Here is a 20,476-nt window from a genome sequence, read left to right as displayed (position 1 = left end):
AAATTTTACATGTAATTTCAATGAATCAATTAAAAGTCAAACTCAAAAATCTTAATAAAGATACATTTTCTCTATTCTTTTTAATATTGTCGCGCGGTTAACATAGCAATAGTAGGTGTATTTCAAAATTTTTGTCAACAAAGAATAGGAAATAAAAAAGCTGCAAATACATTTGAAATGAAATAATTTCGGAGATTAAAAGGTAAGGAGATGTAATAAAACTATTATATTGTTCACTATAAAAAAAATTCTTATAAATTTCTGCCCTCCCCCCCCCCCCCACAAAAAAATATTCCCAGTCTTATGTTCATACAGGTATAGGTCCATTTCAGAAAGTCTCTTTTCTCATTTGCAAAAAAAAGTAACGCTCATTTATATTTTTCTTTTTTAAAGCTTGACATATTTTTTCCAGTGCTCAATGGGAAGTTTACAATTGAATGTCGTATACTATTAAAACAGAGACAAAAATTTAAAAATTTCAATTTATTTAGATCTTGTAATAATTTAATTGTTTTTCCTCTTTTTTTTTATAAAAACCTGAGACTGTTGTGCTGTCTTCATTGGAATAAAGCCTGTCTTAGATTAGTTTTATTCAGTGTGTAGATTATAAGATTTTAAGTTTTAGTAATGATGCTAAGTGTTGGTCATAATACTAGCATAAATACTAGGGAAACTTTAAGGCAGGGAACCTTGTTATAGTGTCTAACTTTTTTATCTTTGTGACGTAACAAAAATCCATCTCTTTTTTAGGGGTTTCCTTTCCCACCTCCCCTCTCATCCTTCAATTTTTGTTACGTCACAAAGATAAAAAGTTAGATACTATTACTAGGTTCAAGGCAAGTTGATAATATGTCATCCCTCGCTCTTTTAGTCTATATAAATTACAATCGGTTGCGCTCCTAGCATCTAGGGCTCTGTCTTAAAAAGGAATAATAAAGAGGCAGAAAAATAGTCTAAAACAACCACAATGGTTTACTCTAAAATTACATAGTCTAAGACCATCCTGAGACCCCTGAAGTTTCTCTAAATAGGAAAACTTAATCAATTCAGATAAAAAAAAACCTTACTACTTTATATTATAGTTGATTCCAGGACAAAGTTTCCTCTAAAACCACAGATAGAGTATAATTAAAACCAATTAAAATCTTTGAATGTATATCTCTACCCATGATCGTATATTACTCGTGATTGAGATATGCTTGAGATATTTAGAGATACAGAGATATGACATCAACACAATATTTACAGCTTAATTGCCCGCCAGGACAACTAGGTCAATATAAACCAACCAAAATATCAAATTAATATAGAAAAATTATAATGAAATTCTTTAACACGGGTTTCGTCGTATTTTCACAGTAGCTTTTGATAGATTATTTTAGGTTAGATTAGGTAAATGTTAATAATTGCGCCGCAGGGTTAGGAAATTGTCCCCACAGGATTAGAGCCCCCCGCAGGGGCTAGAAATAGGAGAAAAGCTATTCTGAAAATACGATGAAACCCGCTTCTTCCCTCCCTTCCATATTTCTAAAATTCTTATTAATTAATAAGAAAGTAGGGAAAAAACATTGAAATGTGAAAGAAAGATAGATCTTAACCTACAATAATATAATCAATATTGAAATTTAGATAATCATTATTTATTATTCTGGAATGTATAAACTCCATGGCGGCTTTATAAATAATGTCAAAGGTAAAAGTATGTGTTTGTGTCTTGTTTATGTGACAATTAGAGTGAATTTAGAGCCATCTTTCATCAGTATAAATACAATTAGAGTAAAGTACGTGTGTGTATCTTGTTTTTGTCACAATTAGAGTAAATTTTGAGCCATCTTTCATCTGTATAAATACTATTAGAGTAAATATGTCTATCCTATTGGAATGAAATAAGAGCATCTTTTATACACATAATTTTTTTACTTCGTAAGTTATTAGTTTTTTTTATTTATGTATCGTTTAATCGTTTATATGGCCTAAATAAAAACAATGTGTGAATACACATTACTGCATACTTTCTACCTTTTAGAAAACTGCCATTTGGGAAGAAAATTTTCATTTAAAATTCCATACCAATAAAATTTGACTGTAAATAATCTGCAACAACAAATTTTTTTCTTAATAAACATAATTATTATTATTTTTTAGACATTGTCTAGCTGAAAAATAACTATAAACTAAGATTTAACTGTACTGTGTGATTTTCTTTTTATCCTAAACATAGTTTGCAAGCTATTGCTGCACTACTTATAGAGTTAAGATTGTCCTTGTTATTTCATTTTCTAACAAAATGGACTTGTTGTAATATTATGTTAAATCTGTCATTTAGTCGATCATGACTTCAATTTTGTTATTGTCATCAAATTCAAATTTTTAATTTGAATCTGATCAGTTTTAGACAAGCTCAGACATATTGTTTGTTGTTAGGTGGTGTGCCTATAAAACAGCATTAACCTGTCCATAAAGGAGATTATATGGGGATCTTAATTTGCTTGCTCATGAGAGTTGAAAGAGCAATATAAGATTTTAAAATTTAAGATAAAGAAAAAGTATTTTCTGAAGCAAAAGGTTGTAGTTATAGTCAAATTCGAATAAGATTTAAAGCCCAACTCTTCTTATAGTGATTTATTTCACCCTACTAGATATTAACTTCAAAGTAAAAATAGGCTTAAACCCATTTTAACCCTGTCAAAACTCATGTAATCTATCTCACCTATGTGTAATGCTTTTATACGAAGTTGTAATGGCTGAAATAACATCGAAATGCTATTTTAGAAATATATTATTTTTTAGAAATTACGTTGTATATTTTCTTTAATGAAAAGTTTTATTCTGGAAAAATATATATAATAGTATTAAAAATAACATACTTATGTTGATTTGATAACGACATTGGAAAAAAATTTATGATATTTAAATTTGCAACATTGCAAGGACATCTTGTTTGTTCTGTTGTCCAAACTAGATTAGGTAATTTATTTGTTATTATCCAAACTTAATGGCTTTTTCATTTTTTTATGGTTTATTGTATTTTAGATATTGTAAAGCAACAGTTTAAAATTTGTCTATATTTTTGCAAAATAAAAATAAATGATAAGTTATAAATCATCTAAAAGCTATTAAGAATTGTTTCTATACCTTAAAGGTAAAGGTGCTATTGGGCTGTTTATTGCATTAAAAACGTTGGTGACTTTCACTGAATTTTTATTGGTTTATTCATTTAGTTGAGTGTCCAAATGTTTCAACCACTAATTGTAATCTACAGAAGTGGTAATCTGTGTATCATAATTTGGGATGTATAATTTATATCAATTTATTGGCCATTGTCTTATCTCTGCTAATATTGCATTTGTTTTTAATTTTTAATGTTAATTATAATAAAAATCTTTTATAATTAATAACAATTATATCTTTTTGTGTAATTAAAATATTTAATAAAATAAATCCACGAAATTGTGGATTGAAATGTTTTAAAATTGAAAAGAATGTTAAAAGGCAGTAATTACTGAGGAATTAAGAATTACTAATTATTAACATTGAATACCTCCGAGGTGATAAAAATTGAAATCTGCCAAAAATCTTGAAATTTAATGTTCGTGTGTGTAAGAAATAAATTACTATGTTCATATGATAATAGGATTTGGATAAGGGAAATAAAAAAAAGATAATTTTAGGCTTTAACATAAAGCCAAAATTAAATTTTTAGTTAAATTCACATAATAAATCTCTCAAAGAGTTTGCCAAGGACAGAAAGCCCTGCCCCCTCCCTCACCCTAGCACATTTTTTAAAAATGTTAAAATAAAAATAAAGGGGAGTAGCTTTTGTTTATTTGTGTTTTCTTCAGTTCAGCGTAGCTTAGGTTACATTGTAATTTGTGTCCTGTATAAAGGTATAAAGAAAAAAATAACCCTCCTTAATTTCAATATATTTCAAAAGAGTGGGTAGAATTCTTTGATCGCTTGGCAATCTAAGAGAAAATCAGATTTATTTACAGAGAGATTGAGGAAAGCTAATCTCTCTAGGAAATTATATAAATCTATTTAGTTTTGAAAATAATTTAAAATTTCCTAATTATGTTTTTAAATCTTTGGTAAAATAAATATCTCATTCTTGTATTTAATAAATGAGAATTTAAGAGAGGGAGAGATAAAAAGATGTAACCTACCTAACTGTCCCTCCTGCCCTCATGTCCGTGAAGCCAAAGTTGTCTACAGCTCAGCAAATAATTTTAAGGTACCTATTTCTACACCAGTCAGCTGCTCTACAAAAAATCTCGTTTATGTTATAACATGTGATAGGAGAGAATGCAAATACACACAGTATGTAGGAGAAACGGGGAAACAGCTTAAAGAAAGATTCAAACAACATTTAGATTGTGTCAGATCTCAAAATGAAAACTTGAATAAAACTGCAGTTGGGGAACATTTTAATCTTCCTGGACACAGTGTTGCCAACATGAAAGTATCTGTTATAGAAAATTGCAGGCAAGAGTCAGCCATGTACAGAAAATGTCGAGAATCCTTCTTCATCAATAAATTTGAAACAAAGCACCTGGGGCTGAACAGAAAAATTTAAAATTATTGTTATTGTTATATATTTTTGTTAATGAAAGTAAATTTTGCTAATACATGTTGTTTTTTCTTGTAACATAATTTATACCTATTTGACTTGCAAATTGCAATATTTTTTTTAAAAAATGCTAACCCAACCAAAATTTTGAATATTTTCTTCCTTGTTGTTGTATAAATTCTTACCACTGTTGAAAAGTTTGACCGCCAATTTTCATCTGCTAACCCTTCCCCCCCCCCTTCCATTACAATAAATAATTCAGTTGTACATAAACTCTCAAACAATTAGGTACACCATATTTCAAAGTAAAAAGATTTGGATTTTATTTTGTTTTTAAAAATTCTTTTTTTCAAAGTTCTTAATATTTTTAACTTGTTTTTTGTTAAACTTATATTAATTTTAACTAGTATGAAGCTTGTTGTTTTCTTAAGAATTTTTGCAAATATGGTTATTATTTTATAGAATTGAGAAGGCTTGAATAAAGCGAAATATATTTTCTACAAAGAAGTTTGTTCTTCCATGTGTAGTTAGCTCTAGCCGCGCGTTTTTTGAGATAAAAAGATAGATGGATCTAGAGAGAGAGATAGATAGATACTAAGAAAGAGATTGGTTGAATAGTAGTAATTACAATTTAATTCTCTTCCTTACATCTTATGAGGTGCTTCAAATTGTAAAATATCACAATAACATGTTATAGAAATGTAACTTCTATTTAGTGAGTACAAGAAACATAGCACACAACTTAAAATGGCATAAAACTGACCATTCTAGATATAATATGAACCACAAGGATGGAGGACTATCAATGTTTCGATATTATATCAGCCATGGCCCTTTTTATTAAAGCTATAATGTTGACGTAAAATTGTCCACAAATGTATTTCAAAAATGCAAAGACCACTTTTATGACAGTCAAATAGTCCACCAAATTAAGAACAACAAATTAAATATATTTGCAATACTGGGACAGCGAAAAGTGTCATTTATGACGTTAAAAAAGTATGTCTATTATTCATCTCTTTTTTAGGGGTTTTCTTTCCCAGTTCTCCTTTCATTCTTTCTTTCTAGACGTATTTTTTGACGTCACACATGATACTTTCCACTGTACCAGCAATGTTCGAAAATGATTTTAATTCTATCTTTTCATTTTGTAGGTCTTTTTTCTTCCCCTTCTTTTGCAGAATAAACCACAAGGCACTGCACAAGTGTACATGCATTTCTGCATATATTGTACACTATTATAAATAAAAATGAATATAATTACAACAGCACAAACTGCCCCATCACCTTTTCTTCATTTGCATCGTAAAACATGATAATGGATGTAGTGTAGAATATACGTGGATATTATGACATGTGAAAAATTGTCATCAATTCAACTTGCTAACATGGAAATCATTTATTGGTCATTTTGTCCATCCAAGAGGAATCATTATTTTAGTTCGCTGCGTTTTTCACTTCATTAGAGAACATGGAAATCTGATTAAAAATCTAAGTAATTAATAACACATAAATTTCTAAAACTAAAACACACAGAGATCTGTTAATAAGCGAAAATGAAGTCACACCTTAACAACATAGCAAAGCAATTTTGTCACGAAATTAATGATTTTCCACACACAAAAAAAGCCTGGAACTTTTTTCACATTCTTGTGACGTGTTCAGGAATTGATTGACAGTTTTTAAGAACTCCCCTAGCACCTGCTAAACATTGGTGATGGTATTGGTATTGGTATGATAGAAGTTTCTTATAAATCATCCATAGTCAAAAAAAAAAAATTTAATGCTCAATAGAGCGGTATGATGTCAGTCTGTTTCTGTCTTTAGAGATTTTTTTCATTTTTGGGGAGGGTAGTAGATTAACCCTCCCAAAAGAATAGGTTCCTAGATAATTTGACCCACCCTATAAATGAATTTTATTTTTAACAAAATACTAAGGGAACACTCACCTCATAGGCCGAAGCCAAAACCTGTAAAACAGTGTCAATGTAATGACTCCTAGTCTAATAGGGGATTACACCCCCCCCCCTCTTTAAAAACTACTCCAGTACTAACCCCTGTATGCCATAACATAGTTAAAATTTTGCACGCTCCCCCCCCCCCCTCTTGTAATTTTTTCATACCATATGTTTTTACCTAACATTTGATTAACGATCAAAAGTACAATATAAGACAAACTATTTTTTTAATGCATATAATCATATCTTATGTAAAAAAAAAAACTCAATACATAGGTTATATATTGTTCAGCATTGCTAAATGTTTTGCATTAAAGCCATAAAATTATCTAAATTCTTTTCTTTGAAAATATTAGCTCTAGTTAGCTTAAAATTTATTGCAGCTATCAAAAAAATTTTATTGTTTTGTTGTTACACTTCTCAAAATATTTCCTCTATATCCTATAATTGTACAAATTTTGATTGAGGGTTTCAGAATTGAGAAAATACAAGAAATTCCTAAAGAAAGTTTTTTTTGACAAACGCCTTTTTTCATTATTATGAAACCAAAGCAAAAAGAAATTTTAAAATGTTTTAATTAATTTGAGTATAAAGAATGTTAAATTTTGTGCATAATGTTTCTTTTTGTTCATTAAGTTCTAGCAACGCAAGTTCTTTTCAGGTTTTAAATCAGATTTCTAAAAGGCGTTAAAAATGGATTAACATAGAAGAACAGACAGACAATGGGGTTATAATATAGCTTCGCTACTGAATTTTATATTAATTTAGTAGTTCAATCTATAGACAAGTTTAAAGAAATGAATGAAAGCAAATACTAAAAAGTGTTACTAATAATTTTATCCCCCCCCCCCCCTAAAAAAACACCACTCTAATCTCCCTCCCCCACCTCGAATCAACACCCTAGCAGAAAATTGGCCCCTGTCAAAATAAAAACATTTTCTTGGAATCTTTTCTAAAAAAAGTTCTCCCCACCTCCAATTTAGTTGCCAATTTAACAATACCATTTTCAGAAAGTGGCACGCATGGGTGTTTCTGTAATAGAATAGTAACAATTCTGTAAAAATTATAGCAGATATGACCAACAAAGACCCATTTAAATTCTTTAATTAATTTGAGTTCTAAAAACTTAATATAATGATGAAAATTGGTTTGATAGATAATAAAGATAACGAAAGGGAGGATCCTTTTCCACTATGGAAATACAATGTAATATTGTATGAACACTCTAAGCGCATGCCTCTGCATGCATGCTACAATATAAAATATCATGAAAACAAGAATCAGCCGTTTCACGACCCCAAAATTGAAAATATAGTTTTATCCTTTTTAAAGAACTATTTGTCTATACGATTGTCTGTCAGTCTACCCATATGTATTAATGATAAACATCTTTCATACAAATGGATACATTAAAATTTAACTTTTTGGGAACCGTCGATATTAATCCTTTTGAAGCCCCCGAACCCTCTAAAATATTTCATTTTATAAAAATAAATTGAATATAAGAACAATTTTTCCTATGGTCGCATAAAAGTTCTTTCAATTTTACCCTAAAAAGAGAAAGGCTTGATTGTAAAAAATCTTCGCTTCTCGAAGAATTTTTGTAGATTCAATAGTTCTAAAATCATATACATGTAAAAGTACCCATTTTTAGTGCTACCCTTTTTGTTGGTTTTTTATTTAGTTTTCAGACAAAGTTGTTGAAATAAAATTAAACAAAATTATTCTAATTTGCAATGTTGCTTTAAAAGTTGACTAACACCTTAATATTTACTAAATTATGAATAAATTTTACTAATTTTCGTTATGAACAAATAATGAAACAAATTAGCAAAGACTTAAAGAATGCCCGCAAGGTTTATATATATTTTGGTTTTGTAAGAACAACAATTTCTTCCTTTACTTATATATGCATGTATAAAAATATTTATATTTCTGAGTTTTACTGTTTCAACTGTATTTGCAAGATTTTTATCTGACCAGCAGACAGCAGGAAGGGATATTATATCAGAAGAAAACTTTTTTACCTCCAGCTTTTCTTCCATTTGCATTTTAGCATAGCGTAAAACAAAAAGCAATGGTTTCTAATGGAGAAGATAAATAAAACATATATTCAAAGAAAGCAACATACGGACGGAAATGGAAGACACTTTTATGGTAGCGCCGCTACCTAAAATACTCAACTGAAAAAAACTATTGATTTTGACTGGGGGGAAAAAGAGGAGGCAAAAAAATGTTCTTCTTATTAAATATCCCTCATTTTATTGGAAAGCAGTTTTATAATTTTACAGATTTGGTATATTTCGGTTTTGGAGTTTATACTTTAAATATTTTTTTGTTTTTTTATGTTTATTTACCTTTCATATGATTTTATATTTTATTTCAATTTACTCAAATCTATTTGTATCAAAATATCTCGCTAACCCCTGAACCGATATCTTTCTCCTTCATAATGAAGTCTGTCATATGTCCTAGGCAGGTTTATAACTATTGTGAAGGTACTATCATCCTACAGGAATAAATCTTCCCTAAAAAAAATAAACCACCCCCAAAAGTTTAATTTTACTTTCTTTCTTTACAACTAAAACTTAAAACGAGGAAATGTTGACCTTAACTGCCCCTAGAAGGATGTAGTTGCTAGTTCATTATAATGTAATTTTATAAAAAATAAGTTTAATACCTGGTGGCATAAAGTAGCTCTTTTCTCCTGTACATATCAGCAGGATCTGTATGGTTTCTGGACAGGTATTCAGCCACCTGGCGAGCAGGAAACTCAGACTCACACACATAACCAAAATCTCTAGCAAGATGGATAGCCTCGCCCTCGACCAGAGAGGTTAGCAGGGTCACGTTGGCCGCCTTCCTTCGACCAGCCGGCAGGGTCAATCCGATTCTCTCCAATTTACTGCGCAACATTTTGCCTCCATCCTTTGATTTGGCCCTAAAAATATTGATATGTTCATCAATGCCATTTAAATTTTATTTTATAGAGGCTAATAAATATTCTTGTGATGATTTCTATAACTAACAAGATAAATCATATATTCTATAACACACTTTGTCAGTCTGTCCATCCAGCACTATCTGTATGAGAAGGGATTTTATTTAAATAGATATGACAGTTTCTCTGTTTAACTGTTTATTAATTGTATTGAATTCATAAGCTTCGCAACTACTGAAAGCTGTCAGCTTTGTTAATATATTTTAGATGAAAGCATATTTGAAAAACTTCTAAAATAACTTGAAAATGAATGACACAGCTTTGGGCTAAAAAGATCATGAAATATTTGCATTGAAGATTTAGTAAAGATAACTTGGTTCTATAGATGGATAGATAGATAGATTGATAAAAAGGTAGATAGATAGATAATTAGAGACACTGCAATATGAAGATAGATATATATTATAGGTAGGTATCAAAGTAGATAAGAAAATATCACAAACAAAGGTTACTAAGGAAAATAGAGAAAAACGAAGATAGATTGAAAGCAGATTTATTCAAAGTAAGTCAATAGATAATTAGTCATTAGACTAGTAGAATTTGAATAGATAGATTTATTTAAATAGATAAGAAGAATGAAGATGAACAGATAGATAGATATTATTAGAATGATAAGATGGACGCCATATTGAAGGTTGCATAGCTGCTGGCCAACTAGGAAAACCTGACATTATTTTTTTCATTTCAAAATTTTTAAGCTGACTTTCTATTTTATAAAAAATTTATAAATCATGTATTTAAAATATTTTTTCGTGTTTTTAACATTTAACAATTCTTATAAGTTTAGAATATTTAAGAGTCGGCTAGAAATGAATTGAAAAAATTACGTTGTGGGTCCCTAAGCCTTTGGCACTGCCTTAAGTGTCTCCACGCTTAGGGCGGGAAAACAGCTGAATTTCTTTTCAAAATAAGGAAATACCCTTTTATTTATAAGTGTCTTCTTAAAAAGTAACAAAGATTTGGTTTTAGATTTACCTAAATTATGATAAACTATAATTTGCTTAAACTTTAAGTTCAAATTTTGAAATTTGTTATTTGCTATGAAAGAAAAAAGATTTCTTAATAACAAAAAGTTTACACTAAAAGTCTAAAAGCAAATCTTTAAAAATTTTAAAGATATGATAATACCTTTAAAAAGTCTGCTTCTTAAAGCTGACCTATAATATTTTTTTAAACAACTCAACTTTATTTTTTTAAATAATTTTGCTAAAAAAAACTTTTGTTTTTATTGTGTAAACATTAATTATAGAATAAAACAATTGCTTCCTAGTTCATTTATACCCTTTGGCTGGTAATTAGTGATTACATAATGAATTATAAAAATAACAAGAAAGACAGCATCCATAAAAAAAAGTGTACTAAAATGAAAAAAAAACAGCTAAGTAAATAGCCGGAGAAAGGGAATAAAATGCTTATTTGTCACTGAAATTCTTTTAATAAAAAGGTATTTAGCTCAAAATTCTGGAGATGAGAGATGATAACCTATAATAACCATTAACCTATACCTGTATCTATGACAATTGTAACATTCATTGGCTTATCCCTGTATAAAACTAATACATACCTCCTGAGAACTCCACCTAAAATTGAAGCATTCTTCTGGTGAGAAAATATGTTAGCTTTGTTAAACTTTAATATTGTTCATTGTCCTAGCCCTGTATGATACTTATACATTAATTCATTCATTGCCATTTATCCTTTCTTTTCAGAGCATAGGCCACGTACAATGGTTCTCCATTTTTCTTTTGATTTTGACTTTTTAGAGGCATCACTGAAAGATGATGATACTTATACATACCTTCTGAGAACTCCACCAAGAAGAGAAGCATTCAGACACTCTGGAGGGGAGAGTCGTCTCTGTACTTCTGCTATGGTAACCTTATATATTATAAAATATTTACTTAGAGTAAGTTTAAACTATGTTTATGTGGATAACATAAAAGTCAGATATACCCAATTACTAAGATAGTTGCAGGTATGCTTATCTAAACATTATTACGATATTTGTATTTCTATTTTTAGTGACAAACAAGTATAGAAACATAGACATTTTCTCCATGTCAAAAATTCAAGTTCTTTAAAATTCATTAATTATATTTGGTTCTTCATATAATACTCTAAGTAAATAACTCCTGCCTTATATTTAGAAGTAGAAGAAAGCAGGGACAAACGGCCCGGTGTGGAACAAAACACATCGTTAGGAAACTTTCCCATGGGCTCTTTACCATTCTGATGGCCGCCGCCATCTCCACCCCCTGTACTGCTCAAGGGATGGTGCTCGAACTCGCGTTTGATGGCAAATGGCAGCTCTCGTGGCAAGAATGATTCTCCTCCCATTCCCTGAAAATACCAAGGTTAAAGAAAAAAAAATCAGGTTGTACTATTTTCCAGTATGTCTTCAAAACCGTTTGATATCCGCTGAATTAGAATCAGTTCTCAGTCAAACTGAAAAATCATGTATTGAAGCGATTTACCACGAATATTAAGATAAAACTCTTAAAATTAATAAATTTTGTCAACCAGGACCTTAGGCCCCTAATATGGCTAAAAATTTGTTTTAATCTTATGTTTTTTTTATTTTAAAATCCGGGAGAGCTGCGATAAATAACTGTTTCTATATTAACATAACGCTCCAGTCATAAGGTCATTATTATGATAGCGTTACATGGTAGATATAGGTATTTAGTAGCAATGAATAATATTTGTCGTTTATTTACATAATTGTCAGGTAAAGCAGTGTAAGATTTTGTTAATTTTTTAAGAATCATAAATAAACGAGACAGTGTGGCACCAAAAAACTGACGTCATACAATAAAATAACTAATGAAAGGCCAGTATACATTTTACCATTGGTCAATTACAGTATATACTGGCCTCTCATTGGTCAACTTTATTGCATGACGTCATTTTTGGTGCCACTTTACGCTGTCTCTAAATAAACTACTATTATTTTCCAAACGTACCTTTAAAATGGCCTTTTCTGATATATAATGCGTATTAATTGAAATATAATTTCACATAGTCCATATATGTGATATGTATGTCCTGTTTAAATATTTCACAATTAAATAGTGTGTCCATAGAACTGATGGAAATTAAAACATTCAATTTGTTTTGATGACAATGCCTAATCATATGTTGCCTTAGATCTACAATATCTACAGTGTTTTAAATGCGAAGCTTTTCAGTAACTACAACAAGAGCTATTTTTCCTTAGTCTTTCCTTCTAATTTTATGTTATGGATGTTGTCATTTAATCTAATCTTTCAGAAGGGACGCTAATTATGAAATTTTTACAGTTTTTTTGTATGAACGTATCAAAGTGGAATTGATACATTTAAATTAGTGACTCTGCTATTAGTTTTCCCATAGTTAAGGAGACACTACACTACTTAATATTTTATGTATAAATTGAAAAATAAAGGGGACAATTTTATCTCTCCATCTAATTATCTATCCATTTGTTAGTCTATCAGTTCATCTGTCTGTCCTTCTGTTTGTCACTCCGTCTGTTTGTTTGACCGTCTTTTTGTCGTCTGTTCTTCTGCCGTCCATTCGTCTGGATGTCCGTCCTCCTTTCAACTAACCAGTCTGTCGTCTCTCCCTCTGGCTTCCGTGTGTCTTTATATTTGTCTATAAATCTAATTTGTAATATGTCCTTTTATCTGTCTCTCTAAACAATGTAGAATGTAAACAAAGATATTGGGTATTAGTTTGTGACTTACATGTATTTTTTTCAAACACTAACCTAGATCCTCTTTAGAATTATATTATTTTTAGCGGTAACGCCCCTACAGACTTCTTGAGCCAGTAATCTTCCCTGGGACTTTGAGAAGCTACTCTTTAAAGGAGAACCATATCAGTTCAGCGGTTACAGAGATCTTTTAGTACAGACAATAAGAAAAACACAGAACCTGTTACTTTTACATAAAAATAAATTTAAGAGTGTCCTTTATTCAGTAAAGTTTTCCCATAGTTAACCAATCACATGGACCCTTGTAAGTAACTTTTATTCAATTCAAATCTACTTTTACTAATTGATTCTTAAATATGTAATTTTCTACTCTGTTTATAAGTAGCGCAGCTACTCTTTAGTTAAAGTTTTTCTTTACTTACTTAAATTAATAACTCTTTGATTTTTGACTTTTTTATTTTGTTTTATCATTTACTTCTGCATTGAATTTTGTCAGTTTGTTATTGCTTTGCAACTTATTGACAAACTTGCCCTTGTTTTTATAAACAAATCTTGTTTTCAAAGATTTCATTCTTACTATACTTTAAAAGGTCTGCCTGTCTGTACGTATGAATCATAGGCGTCCAAGGGGGGGGGGTAATGGGGCGATTACCCCCCCCCCAAACGATTTTGGGGGTGCCGTAGGCACCCCCAAATTTTTTTTCATTTTACCCCCCCCCCCCATTTAAAATTTACCCCTTCCCTGGGGGTGCCGTAGGCACCCCCAACCATTTAGGAGGGGGTATTTACCCCCCCAAACAATTTTGGGGGGGTAAATACCCCGCCCAAAATAAAAAATCTCTCATAAAAAAAAATTTTGCGCGCTTCGCGCGCATTTTTAATACTATATATTTAATAAAATTTAAATTACCCCCCCCAAAAATTTTACCCCGGGGGTAAATTTTTGGGGGGGTAAACTAAATTTACCCCTGCCAACAGATTTCAGGAGGGGTAATTACCCCCCCCCCCAAGCAAATTTTACCCCCGGGGTAAAAATTTTGGGGGGGGGGGGAAATTTGCGGCGCGCTTCGCGCGCCATTTTATCCCCCCCAAAATAAAAAGCTTGGACGCCCCTGGTATGAATGTTTGAAATTGTTCAAATAACGACCCCCCATCCACCCCATCTTTACTCCAACTTCTCCCATCCTACTAATTGAACGAACTGACCAATAAGTGATGTCCATGTTAGAAAACTAAATTGACGACTATTTTTACCCTATATGCATTATTTTAAATAAAAATCTATTATAAGCACAACTTTGCACCTAGACTTTAAAGTTTCAAAACCAAGTTGTATATCTGTGTAATTTATCTTTCACTGTTTTATCTGTTTTTGTGTTAAATACATAAATAGTTATCGCATCGTATTATAGACAGCTTTCCGTGGTTATTAAAAGGATACAATTATAAAATTTAAATCAGTTTCGAAGCTGTACTAGAAATATATCTTTATAATATTAATTTTCTCATAAATCTTCTTATCGATAAAAATCAGGAAATGGAAAAATAACATTTGACCAATTTAGAGAAAAATTCTTTTTAACTTTCTTTAAATAAAATGTTTGATTGCGTGCAAATTGAAGCAAAAGAGCTTTCAACAAGTTTCTCTTACCCTGGGAATTTTATAGGGATTTGTTACATTTGTCTTGGAAACAAAATAAATAAAATTTATTTGCCTAGCTTTTTGGCAATAGGGAAGCTAACGGTCAAAATGGCTCTATACTAAAAAATCGTTTTAAAGACAATTTCCCATGAGTGTAAAAATAAAATCATAAGATTAATTGCAGTTCTGTTATCCCAGGCCTTTACTTCCTCAGGACTATCAAAACTGGTATTATCTCATTTCATATCAGCAGATAACTGTCTATGTGATAAATAGCTACTCTTAGTCTAATTTTAGATCAGAGAACCTCAACAATGGAGGCCAGAAAAAAATGATTTTCAGTACTATATTGCCAAAAAAACATACGATGGTTTCATATCTTTAATTTTAGGACAAGAAATGACAATAAGTAGCACGACACCAAAATATAAGAAGTGTTTTTTTTATATATAAACAAAACATACAAATATGTATTGAATATATCAGGAATCTCAATGAATTTTCATTTATAGTCATAATATTGTAAGATCAATTGTATCAAACCCTGTTTGGAGTTTAACTGGAAAACCCTTTGAATGAACAAGTAAAAATTGACACAAACTTTTTCCAGTAATCCTATTAGGAAACTATCTCATGAAAGAATTTTAGATTATGCATGCAAAGCTTTTCAATGGTCAAAGACTGTAAGTTACAACGTCAGTAAAAAGGATTAAATAATTGACATATTTAGATAAAACTTTCAATAACTGTTTTGATACGTCCTACACTTTCCTACTACTTGAAAATATAAATATATTGAAAGATAATTGAATAGAAAACATGGGATAGTCGATTTTTGCTCTATTTTATTCATTTTATTAGAAATCTTCTTATATTCTATTAGATTACAGTAAAATCCTCCAATTAGCAAATGAGGACTCAACAAGCCCCCCCCCCCTATCCTGGATGTTTTGTGCCTCGATTATATCGATCATATGGCACGAATGAAGGTGGTCATACTTGACAGTCTCATCATTCTTATCACATGTATTTTATTTTGATATAACAACACAAATAAGCAGAAACAGTATGGGGTTGGTCCCAAGCATCAAAAGGGATAAGACAATGGCCAAAAATTTATATACATCCCCAATGATAATGAACAAATTTACCCCTTTATAAGATTATAATTAATGGTTGAAAATTTAAACACGCAACTCAATGAACCAACCAATCAAAATTCAATAAATGTCTCCAAAGTTTTTTTAAGCCAACGAATAAGAAAACGTTTATTACCATACTAGTGTAATTAACAGCCCATTGGCCCCTCCCTCCTAGGATGGTCCACTGTCAAGATGGGGGATTCTATTGAATGCTATTTGATTGAAATGCAAGAATTGGTTGAATGGTTTTATCCATTAAAATTCTTAGCAAATCAGATTTTATTTCAGGAAACTGTTTCAAATAGATGGATAGATATTCTAAAACAAGGATAACAACACCCATTTAGGAAAGTGTTGATGTGTGAAGTGTAGAAAATATTGTTATAAAAAAGATGTACATATTATATTTTGTTTAAACAATAACATTTTTGACTTATATTAAAAATTGAGCCGAGGCAAATTGTTTTTATTATCAGGTACAAACTCTTTCCCCCTGTAAATTTCGTGTATTTATTATCGTATCAACTATGTTTCAAATATGTCGATATTATGCCAGTCATGACCATAATACATAGAAAAGTCTACAAATATATTGTTTGATTTGATCATTTTGATAATGACTTCTTGAGTAATTAAAACACAAATTAATCATACCTACTGACGGTTTAAACAAACTTACCATAGAAAAGCGTTGCACTTAACAAGATGGGTAGATTTTATATCTAGAAACTGTGGGTGGCTTAAGCAAGCTTTTTAATTCACTATGGTGTTTAAAAGACGAAATTTTTTTTTTGAATTAGTAGAAAGGGTCATTCTACAAAACAACCTTTCTCTTACATTGCAAAATTTGCCTTTCGTAGGTTGAAAAAATGGAGGGACGTTTATTATATGTGCTAAAAAATACTTTTATTTATCTGTTTTTTTGCCCCCTATAGACCACTGTGTAAAACATTGTCAAATTTTTCCTCACAAATTTCTAAATTTCCTTTAATTTCTTGGAAGGTAATCATTTATTTCTGTCTTAACGTAATAGCTTTTTAGCCAAATGAATTAACATAGTTTTAAATACATTTCTATTAGGAAAAATTAGGTTACTGGTTAACTAATGTTTTTTTTTGGTTTGATAATTTTAGGTCAGATTAACATTTTTATTATAGCTAATCTACAACTATTGTTGTTTCGTTCGTCTGACAGATGGTAAAATTGCATCGTATTATAGACAGCTTTCCGCGAAAACTTTGTTAGAAAAAGAGGAGCTAACAAAACTGGTATTAATCTTAAGATTTTTTATTTTAGTATTCGTGAAAAATGGTCTGTAATACGCTAATATACATGATTTTTCAATATGGCTTAGGACCGGTTCAAATCCTGCAGATATTAATAATTTTTCCAACCTGACTATTATTATTGTGATGGATATTTTCATGTTGTTCCAGATTATGTCTGTTGTACGCATCTCTACGCAGGCTGTCATACGCGGACCCAAATCCAGAGTTCTGCAGGCTTACCTGGACATAGAGATAGAAATTTAGATAAGTAGATAGATAGATAGATAGATAGGTCTAAAATATGTCTGTTGTACGCATCTCTACGCAGGCTGTCATAAGCGGATCCAAATCCAGAGTTCTGCAGACTTACCTAGACATAGATAGATAGAATGGCTTTCATACGCAGATCTAAATCCAGAGTTCTGCAGGCTTACCTGGACATAGAGATAGAAATTTAGATAAGTAGATAGATAGATAGATAGGTCTAGATTGTGTCTGTTATACGCTTCTCTTCGCAAGCTGTCATACGCGGACCCAAATCCAGAGTTCTGCAGGCTTACCTGGACATATAGATAGATAGATAGAAAGACAGAAAGATAGCAGGTTAAGAAAGGAAAAAGAGCTCTTAATTATTATAATACCCAAAGTTTTAAAATTAAGCTCGCTCATTCGCTTGATGGTTAAAACTAACTAATTTCAAACTACAGATGGATTATTATTGTCATAACTGCAAATGCACATCAATTTATCTTCATTGTCTTACCCCTAAAGGTAGATATATAAACAGAAAGAAAGATAGATAGATCGTACTTTTTATCCTAATAAATGAATTAAAGCATCCAAATGAAGTAATAAAAGCTGCTAAATAAAACCTCGCCCCTCACGATCATGTGTATTCAATTTAACTCGCGAAATTTCGCACATTTTACCTAAAAATCGTGCAATAAACACAATTTAGTGTACAAACGATATTGAGAATTTTAAAAAGTTTTAAAATTAAATAAATTGAAAATATATAATAATATCAATATAATATCTATATTGAAAATTGAAATATCTTGAAAGAATGATATTTTTAAAAATCTATTCTAAATACAGTAACTTTACAAACTTCTGTGTTATCTTTTTTTGCAATTTTTGTTTTTTTTTCTTCTTTTAAAAGAAACATGAATACACAAAAAAAAGAATTGACAAAATTGAAATTAATTTGCAAGTAAAAACTATATTATCAACTTAGCTACTATTATTTTGAAATGACCTTAATGGCAAAAAAATGCATATTCTACTCTGTTAATTTGAAAAATTTGCAATAAAAATAAAATTTAATGCTGTTTTGTATAGCAGCCTAGTATTGAAAACACGTATAATAATGACTTAATGTGTAATATAAAGAAATCAGCTATTTTACATGAAAATCGTGTCTTTACTTTTTGAATAGGGTGTAAGGGAATTTATCAGTATGTCTGTATACTAAAACTCCTCCAGAGGTGTTCATTAAAAAATCACAAAATGTTCTGTGTTCTAAATAGCAAAACTACAGAAATGGGTTTAAGATTATTTTGTACTAGCGGCTACGCCCCCTAGAGGCCTCTGGAGGCCCTTGAATTGGTAGGGGAAAGTTACCCCTCCCCAACTTTCAATTGTAGTTTTGAAAAGAAAAGTTTTTGCACCGGCCTTGTAAGAAGGGAAACCTAGTAAGTGATATCCTACCCAAAATAGCTATAAACCTTCCCAGGACCTATGAGAAGCTACACTGTAAATCAGAACCTTATCATAACATCACATAACATTTTATTAACTTTAAGATAGTTAAATACATATAATAAAAAAATATTAATTATCAATTGTAACAAAATAGTAAGGAATGACAAAGTGTAAACTAGGACCGTACTAGGATCAGCGGTTAATGGGATTCTTTGGTACAGCTGGCAGTCTGCAAATTATAAAATTCTACTACACTGTAGAAACACTACAGCATGACCCTCGAAAAAGTCATCTTAAGCATCTGCAGCCCTTATTTCTCAATGAATTATTAAAAAATGCATATGTCCTTGTTCTCTATAGTATTCCACGTAAGTAGATATAAAAATATTTTTTTTACCTCCATTAACACCGGAGATTTTTAGTGCTAAAGTTTTGAAAAAGTGACTGAGGAAAAAGTAACTTTTAACATGATACGACTTTTTTTAGCAAAATTAAGCTAGAAATCCTTTTATTTTTGTTACTAGCAGAAACTTTATACAAAAATGAAATAAAAAATTTAGTTTTTGAGTAAAAAGCATTTTTTTACACATATTTTTTGAGTCTTTTTAGTTTAATGATATTTTGAAAAACTTACTTATTAGGCAAAATTGTTTAAGATTAAAAAACCAAATAAATCTCTATGAATATAGCAGGAAAATTGTTTTTGTTTCACAATCCTAACTCTAATAACAAAAAAGTTATAAAGAAAATAAAAATAAAACATAATGATTTTTTAGTCTAAAATGCTTAATTTACCCCTTATTAAATAATTGAGATGTCAGAAAAGTAGGCGGAGCAACTGTCATAATTAATCCTTTTCTATAAATAAGGGTTAATAAATAACCTAAAATTTGCAAATAATCAATTCATTCAGTAGTATTTTTTGCCATTAAAAATTTATATTTTTTGGTGGAATAAAAAAGAAATATTTAGTTAACTTGTTTTTCTTTGTGTCTCATTATTCAATTGCCAGAAAAACATAATATAACCATCCAAAAAATAAGAGAAACAAAAAAAAATTCTTTTTCTCAGTCATTTTTTCAAAACTTTAGCTCTAAAAATCTCCGGTGTTAATGGAGGTAAAAAAAATATTTTTATATCTACTTACGTGGAATACTATGGAGAACAAGGACATATGCATTTTTTAATAATTCATTGAGAAATAAGGGCTGCAGATGCTTAAAAATACTTTTTCGAGGGTCATGCTGTATATCAACCAACAATTGTTGAGAAGAGGTAGGTTTAATAAGCTAGGCACCTCCCTCTCAAAGTATTAGAAAAGGTTTAGGCGAAGAGAAACAATACATGAATTCTGCTTGAATATTGGGGATATGAAAGATGTGTAGAATTTGAGGGGCACTTGAGGAGGGGGGGAGATGAATTCCATAATCCAACTTTTAATCCCTAGAAAAATTAGATTGTGGGTAATATTTTTTCTTGGGAGTGTGGTGGTACCCTCCA

The 20,476-nt window shown here is 30.4% G+C and overlaps 1 protein-coding gene across 1 annotated transcript in view; it reads right to left on the bottom strand.

Annotated features, from left to right (window-relative positions):
- The window catches only part of LOC145313376 (transcription factor AP-2-alpha-like), a 30,269-nt gene that overhangs the window by 2,319 nt on the left and 7,474 nt on the right, over positions 1 to 20,476 (bottom strand). Inside the window, exons 3-6 of the mRNA XM_080152741.1 lie at positions 17,399 to 17,512; positions 11,663 to 11,866; positions 11,325 to 11,404; positions 9,206 to 9,466 (exon numbers count right to left, since the gene is read on the bottom strand). Coding sequence (XP_080008867.1) covers positions 9,206 to 9,466; positions 11,325 to 11,404; positions 11,663 to 11,866; positions 17,399 to 17,512 — 659 coding nt within the window. The remainder of the gene's footprint in view (positions 1 to 9,205; positions 9,467 to 11,324; positions 11,405 to 11,662; positions 11,867 to 17,398; positions 17,513 to 20,476) is intronic.

Source organism: Acartia tonsa, chromosome 1, assembly GCF_053477335.1.
Source record: "Acartia tonsa isolate MP-2025a chromosome 1, ASM5347733v1, whole genome shotgun sequence".
Lineage (NCBI taxonomy): Eukaryota > Metazoa > Arthropoda > Copepoda > Calanoida > Acartiidae > Acartia > Acartia tonsa.
This window is presented reverse-complemented; position numbering and strand designations above follow the sequence as displayed.